The sequence below is a fragment of the Eurypyga helias genome, unplaced genomic scaffold (assembly GCF_000690775.1).
Source record: "Eurypyga helias isolate BGI_N326 unplaced genomic scaffold, ASM69077v1 scaffold7861, whole genome shotgun sequence".
Classification (NCBI taxonomy): domain Eukaryota; kingdom Metazoa; phylum Chordata; class Aves; order Eurypygiformes; family Eurypygidae; genus Eurypyga; species Eurypyga helias.
Genome location: NW_010230115.1, coordinates 1 through 12666, shown reverse-complemented (window position 1 = coordinate 12666; position 12666 = coordinate 1). Strand labels below are relative to the sequence as shown.

General features: G+C 43.6%; 1 protein-coding gene across 1 annotated transcript; it reads right to left on the bottom strand.

Moving 5' to 3' along the window:
* Positions 1–1604: 1604 nt before the first annotated feature.
* On the bottom strand, positions 1605–12659 carry FLVCR1 (feline leukemia virus subgroup C cellular receptor 1; the record flags this gene model as incomplete). The annotated part of the gene is made up of 10 exons (XM_010160627.1): positions 1605–1667; positions 3723–3790; positions 4465–4576; positions 4795–4900; positions 6555–6665; positions 7886–7989; positions 8241–8308; positions 8609–8749; positions 9301–9445; positions 12615–12659. Coding segments are annotated over 10 exons (963 nt in total), but the record flags the coding sequence as incomplete, so codon positions are not given.
* Between the last annotated feature and the right edge of the window lie 7 nt (positions 12660–12666).

Below are 12666 nucleotides of genomic sequence, written 5' to 3'. Positions count from 1 at the left end.
TCTTTGTAAACACGTATCTCTCTCACTTTAACTGAGAAAGCACGCAAAATATTCCGTGGAGGCAACCTGTGTGGTAGCGTTCCATCACCTATAAACACTCCACAGCAGAAATACAAAAGGCCTTTCTCCTCCTTTTTACTGTATTTAATAAGAAAAAGGTTTTCTTTTGTTTATCTAGTGGGAAACTCTTTAATCTCCCCAGAAGTGTTAAAATGAATCTGTAAGACAGTGTTTTCTCTCATCTGCCCTCTGATATCCATCAAGCAGTTTCATGGCCACAGAAGTATCAGATGCCAGTATGAAAAGCATGCTTGCAGCCATCTCTTGTTTTCCATATTGTGCTATAGACAGTTTCCCAGAAGGAACCGTTGGCTTAGATTAAAAATACAGATACATTAAAAAAAGGGAACTGTGAACATCCTGCAGCTGTGCAGCTACCTACGCTCTGACTTCCCAAATGCACTAGCAAAGACCGAACAAGAAATGAAATGCCTCTCAATTCTTTGGGAAAAAGAAGATTAGATACTTCTGATCATGACGACTGTACTTCAGGATCTCAGATTTTTTCAAGTATGCATCCTGAACCTACATGTCTCCCTAGCACAGAGATTGCTCACACAGTTCTTTACTAATGAAACTGCAAAACTTGAAAACTGTTAAAATAAATATTCCATACAAAGGTGAATTGTTTGCATCTTAGGCAAAATGAACTGAGCGTCTTCATAGTTTCCACTGCACAACTATCACCAATATCACCAAACACATGTCACTACTCATACATACAGATTCAGTGATTACACTAATTAAAATTGTCCAGTATCCAACCAAACTTGTGCGTTTCTAAGTCACCTTCTTTCAGTTTTATAAAGCCGACTGAATTTTTAATGTAGTGCTTTCAGGTTCTACAGGACTGTCAACTGGTACCTGGAGAGGGGGGAAAAACAAACAAACAAACAAAAGCAGGAATTAAGTTGTTATACAGTAGAAGCTATTTCCAACTACAGTATTCTTGGGCAATTATTAGGTTAAGCTCCAATAGTCTATGTAGTCAAACAGCCAAATTAGGCACTTATAGAAAGCCCTATTTTCCCCTTCCCTCTATGAAGAAAAAAACCACCTGGTACCTGGAGAGGGGGGAAAAACAAACAAACAAACAAAAGCAGGAATTAAGTTGTTATACAGTAGAAGCTATTTCCAACTACAGTATTCTTGGGCAATTATTAGGTTAAGCTCCAATAGTCTATGTAGTCAAACAGCCAAATTAGGCACTTATAGAAAGCCCTATTTTCCCCTTCCCTCTATGAAGAAAAAAACCACAACTGCTGTGCTGGTTTTGGCTGGGATGGAGTTAATTTTTTCACAGTAGCTAGGGCGCGGCTATATGTTGGGTTTGTTTTTACGAGGGGGGATATTCCATACAAAGGTGAATTGTTTGCATCTTAGGCAAAATGAACTGAGCGTCTTCATAGTTTCCACTGCACAACTATCACCAATATCACCAAACACATGTCACTACTCATACATACAGATTCAGTGATTACACTAATTAAAATTGTCCAGTATCCAACCAAACTTGTGCGTTTCTAAGTCACCTTCTTTCAGTTTTATAAAGCCGACTGAATTTTTAATGTAGTGCTTTCAGGTTCTACAGGACTGTCAACTGGTACCTGGAGAGGGGGGAAAAACAAACAAACAAACAAAAGCAGGAATTAAGTTGTTATACAGTAGAAGCTATTTCCAACTACAGTATTCTTGGGCAATTATTAGGTTAAGCTCCAATAGTCTATGTAGTCAAACAGCCAAATTAGGCACTTATAGAAAGCCCTATTTTCCCCTTCCCTCTATGAAGAAAAAAACCACAACTGCTGTGCTGGTTTTGGCTGGGATGGAGTTAATTCTTTCACAGTAGCTAGGACGAGGCTATATGTTGGATTTGTATTGAGAAGGGCGTTAATTACACACTGAGGTTTCCAGGGTGAGGCTACATTTTGGATTTGTGCAAAGATGAATGTTGACAACATCCTGATGTTTTCAGCTGTTGCCAAGCAATGTTTGTATTAAACCAAGGACTTCTCCCATTTCTCATGCCTCCCCTGTGCTCCCAGCTTCTTGTGAAGAAAAGACACAGCCCGGAGAGCTGACCAAACTGGCCAAAGGGGCATTTCACACCATCAAACGTCATGCTCAGTATATAAGTTGGGGGAGTTGGCCGGGAGGCGCAGTCGCTGCTGGGGACTGGCTGGGCATCGGTAGGCAGGTCGCAAGCAGTTGTATCTTGTTTTTTTCCTTTTTCCTTTTTCATTACGTATTATCTTTAGTAGCGGTAGTATTTTCATTACATATTAGTAGTAGTAACAGTAGTAGTATTAGTAGTATAATTATTTATTTTCATTTACTTTCAATTATTAAACTGTTCTTATCTCAACCTGTTGAGTTCTCTTATCTTTCTCCTCCGATTCTCTCCCCCCTCCCACCGGGGTGGGAGGGGGGAGGTGAGCCAACGGCTGCGTGGTGCTTAGTTGCTGACTGGGGCTAAACCACAACAAACACAGAAAACAGGGAATTGAGTTTCTTAGTATAACTCTAAAGTATATGTTTACTGCATATAGATACTTTACATGTGGAAATTAACTTTCAGGGGTTTTCCCCATTACAATGAAGCATGGTAGAATCTTGATGATCAAGGTTTGGTATGAAAGTGCTCCTGTACCTTATTAACATAAGCAGCTCTCTGCTATTTATAGTAATATCAGGGCGAGGACTCCAGGCTTTTGTTACATCCTGGCTAATATAAATGCGGTTGTGCGATAATCTAGGCTCGTTACCAAGGTTAGTTAACGGAAAAGAGAAGAGTCATGGCCAGCTGCCTGTAGTCAGCACGTACCCCCCACCCGGGCTGGTAAACCCACAGGATGCCACACTGTGCACACACAGCTGCACGGGTTTGAGGTTCGTGCTTGCTCATACAGCACCAGCTTGGAAGTTTCTGAACCTTAGGCAGAGCCTAGTGTGCACCCGACCACAGGCCATCAGAAGCTGCTCTATATGCAGGACACCGACACGTAAAGAGAGGTGCAGTATCTGACTCCAAGAAGCTGTTTGATTACCTTGACCCAAATGATCAAAAAACCCACATCAGTGAAAAAAATAGTGTCCAATGTCAGCCTTATTTCTAATAGTGACTGTGATAATTTGGGAAAGCTGCTGAAACATGGCCTTGGGACCTTCTGAACAGCAGAGTACTACGCTCACTCCATTTAAATCGAGAGGGTGCTCAGCAGAACGGAGCCAGCCCTTCACGCAGCACTGCAGCAGGACTTCTGTCCATCAGACACTGACTTCACTTAAAGGGGCTGCAGGTATCTTAAATAAAATATGTAGTCTATAGCACAGCCTCCTAACCCAATACGTAAAACAGCTTTGCAATTGACAATGCCACCTGCAAAGATGAAAAAGAAAGATTCAAGCAATAAAATCAGACTAATATTAGCCACTTAAAATTCAAGAAAATCTGAGAGCAGAAGGTATTTCAGTTTTTTTCACGGCAGCTAAACAGATATCTGAGGACAGCATCCCATGTGGCTCTGTCGCTCCAAAACAGCATGCAAACAGTCATATTATGTTTTTGTCAATTTACTCTTTCACAGTTAATATTATTATGCCAACAGAAGCCAAGCATTCAAGCACAGTAATACAATCACGGTCAAAGAGTCACCACTTACAGCTTTAACATCCAAATTCATAATCCCTGAATTCACATTGTGTCTTCGCAAATCTGATTTTATTAAGGCTGAAACAAAAAATAAAGAGAAAGCTGGTTCACAACTCTGCAACAGCGTGCATTTCAAGGGAAATGTGTGGAGTGCAAGCACGCAGAAGCTGCTTTCAGCACACATTCAAAATACCTGTATTCACTCTTCTGCGATTTGAACTTAAACCTTGAACTTGCTCCACACACAGCACACACAGAAAACGCCAACAGAAGTTTTTAAGCCACGAGTACTTAAAGCAAAGTTTGATAGTTTTGGCACTTGCAGCACATTTGTAAATACCAGCATGTGCAAGTCACTGGTACAGTTCAGGAACGCATCAGCAGTATTTGGAAAACTGCAAACTGTCTCCATTTACGTATTTGTTTACGTTTACTATCCTACTCTGGATAGAGGCATCTGCCTCAATTCAAGACATCACTCAAGAAATGGGTGACAGATAATCGTCCATATATTAGCAACACCATTCTTAAAATTAAATACTTGCTGCGCGCACCCCCTTTAAGTGAAAAACAAAGCAAAACACCCCCACCCGCACTTACAAATTCTGTCATCAGCCCAGACAGGAAGTCACATATTTAAAATCCTAGACACCTGAGACATATGAAAACGACCCATAAATTCACTATCTCAAAAAAAACCTCCATGTTTTTACATTAAGGAGAAATCATTACTTACATTTCTGATTAATTACCTGTTAAGATAATGCCCACAAAAATCCAAGCACAAAGAAAGAGATTTCCTGCACGAGGACTGTAGTCGGTTGTGAGTTTTCCTTGAACAAGTGTAAAGACAATTCCAAATATCTATAAACAAACAAGTCACTCCATCAGGACCACAAAGAAAAAAGTCATCACTTTACCGTGCAAAGTTTCAGGTCGCATCTTACAGAAACGAAGTTAAAAAATTAAGACTACAACAACACAACAGAAACTCAGCAGCCAAGTCAAAGAAAGCCGCCTTGGATCCAAGCAGAGCGGCCTTCCTGAACACCACTTCACTTGGAGAAATAAAGAGGTATGACCTGTGCTGATGCATTAAGGAGACCCGAGGAAGTGCCTTCAGATTCCGGGTATGTGATTTCCACAGCAAATTCAAACCCCAATGGGAGATAGCCAGTCATGAAGAACCTGTTGAAGAGGAGAGTAAGAGGATGACTTTCCAGAGAAGTGTGGCCAGCAGGTCGAGGGAGGGGATTCTGCCCCTCTACTCTGCTCTGGTGAGACCCCACCTGGAGTGCTGCGTCCAGCTGTGGAGCCCTCAATATCAGAAGGATATTGACCACTTGGAGCGAGTCCAGAGGAGGGCCACGAAGATGATCAGAGGGCTGGAGCACCTCTCCTATGACGAAAGGCTGCGAGAACTGGGCTTGTTCAGCCTGGAGAAGAGGAGGCTCCGAGGAGACCTCATTGCAGCTTTCCAGTATCTGAAGGGGGCCTACAAGGGTACTGGGAGAGGACTTTTTACAAGAGCCGGTAGTGATAGGACAAGGGGTAATGGGTATAAATTGAAATCAGGGAGGGTTAGATTAGATGTCAGGAAGAAATTCTTCACAGAGAGGGTGGTGAGGCACTGGAACAGGTTGCCCAGAGATGTTGTGGATGCCCCATCCCTGGGAGTGTTCAAGGCCAGGCTGTATGAGACTTTGAGCAATCTGGTCTAGTGGAAGGTGTCCCTGCCCATGGCAGGGGGGTTGGAACTAGATGGTCTTCAAGGTCCCTTCCAACCCAAACCATTCTATGATTCTATGATGACAGGTGTAGCCTTCATCTATTACTACAGTTAATAAAAATCAAACATGAACAGAGGGCAGTATGAATTAGCTGGTATTCTGAAAGGTCTGTTTTCAGGACAACGCATGATGCAACACTTGCTTTGCTTGCCTCCTTCCCCTGACCCTATCCAACGTTTTTAGCCATACATCTGACTTCATATGACAAAGGTGTTTTAACGCATTTGTCCTATTTCCCATAGCCACCTGCACCCCACTCCATACATATGAAACCACCTTCTCTGACCAGGCCACTCCATAATCGAGGCCAATTGCTTTCATTTGAAAGACATACACAAACATCATCATTTGATCACCCCAAACAGCCATGCTAGAGGACAAAGAGACCACCAGTAGGGAATGAGGCTGGAGACTGCCAGGGCTGATAGAAGCTGCTGTGGATAAAGCTGAGGGGACTGACGGGTGACAGGAAGAGCAGGGGCTTGATGCAGCTGAGGTTGGTTTACTGGTTTTTAGGCTGAAACTCTCAAGACATTCCTGGTTCTACCTTGACTGACGTGTCTAGATACAGCACTATTTCCTCAGCACCTATTGGGGCTTTTAGATTATGTATCTATGAGAAGTGCTCATGCTCTGAGCGAACAAAGCACTCAGCACATCACCTGGACTATCGAAATCTAGATTAAAACCCACATAAGCCAGTCTTCCTAGATTTGCTCAGTTAAACCCTAATCTCTTATCGACTGGCCAACAGAAAAATTCAACTTTACTGCAGCCAGCTTTTTGAATGTGAACCAAAAAAATGACCACATACAGACTGTTGTTAGGTCCATAAAAATGTTAAATGAAATTCACGGAAAAGTGAGTTACTTTAGACTTATTCTGATGTAACAGGGTTTACTAGGGTTTCACCTTCTATCTGTACAGTGACCAATGGAAATATGTTGAGAGCACGGTGACAGAATATACAGTAGAATAATTTAGTTTAAACAGTTAAATACTGCAGTTCTGCTCAGAAACAATAACTCTTCTAGTCTTTTTTAACTGCTTACCCAAGTACTCCTCCAGTCACGAACACTACTATAAGGTATCCGAGGTCCAGGGTGAAAGTAAATACCAGCATCCCAATGAAAGAGAGAATGTAAACAATCAAAGTAGTTTGCCTGCAACCCAACCAAAAAAATCATAAAATTAACATTGCTAAGGTAAGGTCATAGCATATTGCCAAAACATGGAGAAGTAACATAAACATTACTTACTCCCTAACAGCTTTCAAGTTTGCTTCATGCAGTTCTGAATCAAACATGTCCCTTCCTGAACCCTTTATTGCCTTGGTCATGTGGCTGCTTCACTCAAGGCTGAGACTTGCTCAGACTCGCAAAGAGTGGACTGTCACAGCAGGTACTATTTACTGCAAGACTGTTTGAGTTCTCCACTACGTCGTACCTCTTGGCCACCCTGCAGCACTGCCCTTTACACGACACATCAATACGTGAGCGGCCAAATGGAACGCTATTAGCGAGAACAGTCAGCTTAAGAGCCAAGTCAGGCAAGACTCATTACAGTGTTCTATTTATTTGGTCTGGAATAAGTCGTCATCCAAAAAATTAAAGTACATATCACTTACAAGTAAGCCAAAACGCATGCAGAAACAAAGCCAATCTACAGCATTAACATCCATTAGGCTTGTAGAGCTCTTGCACAGAATGTACCAAGAGTCACCAGGGGAGAACTCCTCCAGCGCAAGCAGCACCCCAGGGCACTGCTCACTCCTGGGGGTCACCACACCACGGGTGATGGACCCAGGCCCTCCCACCCCAGAACAGAGTTTTGCTCGTGGTCAGCCCCTGAATTAAAGCAAATGTTACACTTACTAACAGGCCCAGGAGTAGCACAAAAAAGAATGGGAATCCATCAACTGTCCATTTTACAAAACAATGCATAGCAGATTTTAAGCCTTTACACTTTCCCAGGAGGAGCCCACTGGGCCACCTGGCCACTGTACGTAGGGCACACAGAGACTTCCTTGTCAGCATTACACTCCTGCAGAGACAGGAGTAGATGGAAGACCCCTTCACATCTTTGCATTCTCCTCTCTCATTTCTTTTGGCCAAGAACCAGTGAGTCCCAACCTGTTGCCATAGCCTCAGAAACATGGCTCCCTCAAGGCCGCTAAAGGACCAGGGATCAACCCCCCATGGCGGGGGAGTTGGAACTAGATGATCTTTAAGGTCCCTTCCAACCCAAACCATTCAAAGAATTTATCTCATTTTGGAACGGCGTTTTATCGTCAGCTCACTTCAGCCCTTACATAGCAGTATGTTTGTAATGCCATTGCACCGCTCTCCTACCCCTAGCCCCACACATGCCTACCCACACTTACTTGTATGTTTTAGTGTAATCCAGCCACAAACCACAAATAATCGAACCCACCATTCCTGCCACCACCAGTGTCAAGCCAATTCTCCCAGCGTTCACTTCTTCTCCCTTTCAACAAATATTTATATGGTGCTCATTAATAACTTGCTTCCACTCAGAGTCAAGTTCAGACCTCTTGGCAGTCATAAGTGCAAACAAACATTCCTTTGAGTCCCATAGCTGTATGGTGCAAGAAACTGTAGGGGGGTATAAAGGAAACCAAACGTGCTCGCACACATAGCACCTACATAATAATAGACATCACCTCTGCAAACGTACAGTAAAAAAAATACAAAACCAAGAAGATCCAAGAAACTTACCTCGTAATGAGTTACTATCATCTGGTTTAATAACGTGGAGACGGAATAAAATGCCCCAGTCATAATACCTGCAGTACCAAAAGAAACACTTCAGTCATTCCAGATGTAGCCTGGAGATCTGCCTCCCTAAAGAGTTAATCTTCTCATGTTCCAGACGACAGGCATCAGACGCAAACCCTTTTATCTGCCAGGCAAAACCTCCTCACCAGACCTTAACGAACGGTATTTTGAATTCTGTCGGATTTTCCAGCACTGTCAGGTGAATAAGTGTAAGTTTGACACTCCCTCCCCCATAAACAACCACCAGCACTTAAACTCGATGTGCTTTTGGCACACACTCAACTGTTCTGCCCGACGGCACCACTTACCATAACTGATCAGCAAAAGTACAAATGGAATATTTTTGAACAAGTTAATGATCGACTGCTTGTAGGAGTAATCCTCGGGAGGCATAGTCTGCAGGACTGCTTGGGAGTGGCTAGGAGGGTATTTGGGCTTTTCTTTAAACACTGGGGAAAAAGAAGAAGGAACAGTTTTGATTTGTCTTTACCAGAGTAATGTTGCTTCTTTTTGAAGTGTTTCAATACCATGAATTTGACACGTTTAGTTCATAACACTTATAACACTTCCATTAAAAAAAAAAAAAAAAAATCTAGATTTTCCTCATGGAAGACTCAAGTCAGAGCCACAATGGACAGCCTAATCATTTGGTCACATCTGATTGCTACCAACATACGGTCAAACACAGGCTTCCACCTGCACTGTGTCCAGACCTTCGTATCTGAATTGTAAGAATAACAAAGAAGAATCATACTGTAACATAATATCCCTGAGGCTGATAGCAAAAAGCCTAGAGGAGCTGCATACCCTGAGAGGGGTTGTTCCACGTGAAGCACGAGTAAACTGGTTGTCGCTTAACCCTGGCACAACAGATAAGTGTACACGAGTAAATCTGAGAAAACGTAACCTTGACTACTTTGAGCAAAGTCAGGAGCTTGAAGTGAAATGTTGTAAAACCCTCCCTGTGGTCACCGTTAAATGACGAGAACGGAACACTCACCAACTCCCGTTAAGAAGAACAAAAGCGTGGACACTACGGCTGTTCCGTAGAACATGATGCTGATGTTACGCGTCATTAGATTGATGTCGTCAGGTGTATTTGGAACCAGAACAGGTGGCAACAAAAAGCCAATTGCGGTGCCAAGCTGTAAGGCAAGAAAAGAAAACCAAAAATCATTTCCCTGGTAACATAAAAATTAACCGAAGAGAAAAGCCTTCCCAGGTAGAAGTCAGAATTTATAACATAATACGTCCTATTAAAACTGTGAAGGAAAGGTGTTCCTTTGGTATCGTACTTCTGAACCATTTGCTCTCAGCGGCATTTCACAATTGGGTCTTCAATAACTCAGGTTTTAGCCTTTCATTTCTAAATTAAACTACAGTTCTACACCCAGCATACAGCACACTTAACAATTAAGCATCAAAGAAGAACAATCTTTCACAGGAAAATACTGTGCATGCACATAAAGCTGTGTCGGTCATCCTGAAAGTGAAGCCCTAGGGATGAAGGAGGACTCCAGCAGCTTTTGTAGAAACGCTCCTCTCTCTTTCTCAGTCAAAATATTCCACTTGACGTCACGATCCCACCACTAGAGTAACAAAGACTGACACGCAAGGTTTATTGCAGAACTGATAAAGCAGAGAAAAGCAGGAGGAAAAGAGCAGCCTCCTTAGGAAACACAAAAACAAAACCTGCATATGCAATTACTGCTAAGGAAATAAAGAAAAATCACAAAATAAAGTCGTAGTCGGTTTGTATTTGGAGTCAATTCCAACTCTGCAATTGATTCTGTATTAAAAAAAAGACAAAAACCAAGGACTGAAATTTTGGGTATATGTAAAGCATTTTGAAACAGTTTTGGACTGCTCTCCAATTTCTCTCTGCTGCTCCTCCAAAACTAACCTGCATTTTGAACTGTTAGAACAATATTTTTTTTTTTTTAACTAAAAAAACCCTGCATCTATTTCAGGTTAAAAAAAAAAAATTAAAAAAAAAAGAGTATCAAGGACTGTTAGAGTAGCAAGTCCAACACTCAGAAAGAACTCAAATTAAAGGTGTGTCAATACGCCTACAAAGCGCCCTTTGTGCACATGCCCGATGAGGGATTTCCTGCCGTTTCCCCCCACCACAGATGAGCAAATTTACCCAGTATCCAGTGCTCACCTGAAGAATTTGTGTCTTTTTACCCTACAAACATGAACCGAGTACACAACTACACTTTCTCTTAAGGTACGTTTTTTACTCCCCCAGCGTGAGCCAATACACAATATTCCAAGAAAGCCCAGTGATCCTGTTTTTCACCCTTCACATCCAGAGAGGTTAAGGCCAGAAGGATCAAGAGTTCCACTGAGTCTGGTGTGCCCAGTTTAAGAAGCTACATACTTGTGGAAATCTGGCACTCCTAGCAACCCTTGACACGTGCATCACTGCATTCCCCGCGATGTTTCAACTGTGTATGAGCAGCGTCTCAAGAGATAAATGGAGGGATCTGATTTTGGTAACTACTCTGTCCCTCCCCTACCTGCGGTCCCCAGCCCTGTTTGCTGTAGCTCTGAGGTTATGCAAAATACCAGATAAGAAATCAGATGACCAACAACCCGGTTCATTATACCAGCCCGATTCGGTTACATAGTTCACCTTGTGCAATTAAAGTACAGTGAGACTGCACCGTAACGCATCTGCAGAAGGGAACTGCTTTGGGATATACAGACAACATTACTTCTGAGTTGTCATTTTACTGTCCTTCCAGCTGAGAGGCTGGGGTTTTCTGTAAGAAAGCAAAAACTGAGAACAGAGAAATTCTGCTGTTTGACACTGTATCAGTCTTCATGGATGACAGACAAGATTGGGATCCCAAGACCCACAGAGCACACAGCTCTCAGCCAGTGGGGTGCAGCACAGCTGCAGAACATGCCGCTAACCTCTGCGCAGGACTGCTGGGGGAGATGACACAGGCTTTGTGCAGAGATAGGTAGGTGACAGCGGACCGCAAAGCATATCAGCACTAAAGTCAGTCTTACCTTCTGCAGGGAAACAGGCTCCAGAGATAACTAAGGTCTTTTGTTCACACTTCTGCTCCTATTTTCCTCGTCCATCCTTCTCATAGTTCCTATCCACAAAATCCCTGCTCCTGTCCTTCCCCACTTCAACTCCCGCATCTCAGCATCTGAGCAAAACATCTGTTTCACACTCCCCAGGTGGATCCTTACTGCAGAACTGAGAACCCAGTAACTTGTCACTGGGAGGACTGGTGCCTGTCAGGAGGATTGAAAATTCAGCTGCCAAAGAAACCTTTAACCTAATTCCAGGAAGCAGATGCAAAATTTTTGCTCAAGTACTGAAACAACCAACCAACCCTCAAAAGGGAGAGCTGAATTGTCCAGTGGAAGACTTCAGTGGAAACAAGAAATTGTTTCGGAAAAGTATTAGGAAAACTGTACACAGCCAGGTATGAGACAACGAGCAACCCCAATTGTAGATAGGTAACGCTAATGTTACTGCTGTAATAATCCAAAGTACACAACATCATTAGACTCACATGAGGAAAAACAAATCCCCTGTTACCTTGATCGAACTGTACCTACGCCCTCAGCCTGCACCAGTGATGTTGATGGGAATCTTAATGCTTTGTTGCCACAAAAAAGCAGGGGCAGTGGGAGGCAGGGGGCGAGAGCAAGGCCCCTGCCTTATGGGAGGGAAAAAACCATCAGCATCGTGTCTCCACTGGTGCTTTCAGATATGCCTGTTCCAGCTCTCTGACACTGGCCAGGGTGCTCACGGAAATCCATGACCCCGTTATCAGCTCCCCACAGTGATGTGAACGACCACAGCGCTACAGAAAACTTCATGAGTCACCAAGGCATTGACTGCTTGCACTTAGTGATTCGAGGCCACATTTTAGAAAGCAAGAATAATATATGTTGGCATTGAGGGTCTTTGTGAAAGTCCACATACTTCACCCCCCTCCAGCCGCGGAGGGGTGGATTCAGGCAGATGAGTGATGCCAAACACAGGAGCCTAGACCGAACGCAAGAGGAAGAGAAAGCGAAGGAGGGTTTCCACCGATGTACACCAGGCAGCTGAGAGAAGTGTGCGAGCTGCCATGCGCACAGGCGGGGTCCTGCCCAGCAAGGCTGGCCGGGGAGGTGGGTAACATCACCGCTGCGCTTGCTCTCGCTCCAGCACTCTTCCTCTCCCCGGTGCTGCCCCATAACCGTTTCTTGCAGGATGCTTTTTCCCCTGTTTTTAACCCACACCAACCTCTTGAGGAGGCCTGCTTCCCCGAGTCCTCCCTCGCCCCCCTCCGCCCCTACCTGGTTGCCCAGCACGGCCACGGCGCAGGCGGTGGAGACCTCGGTGGGGCCG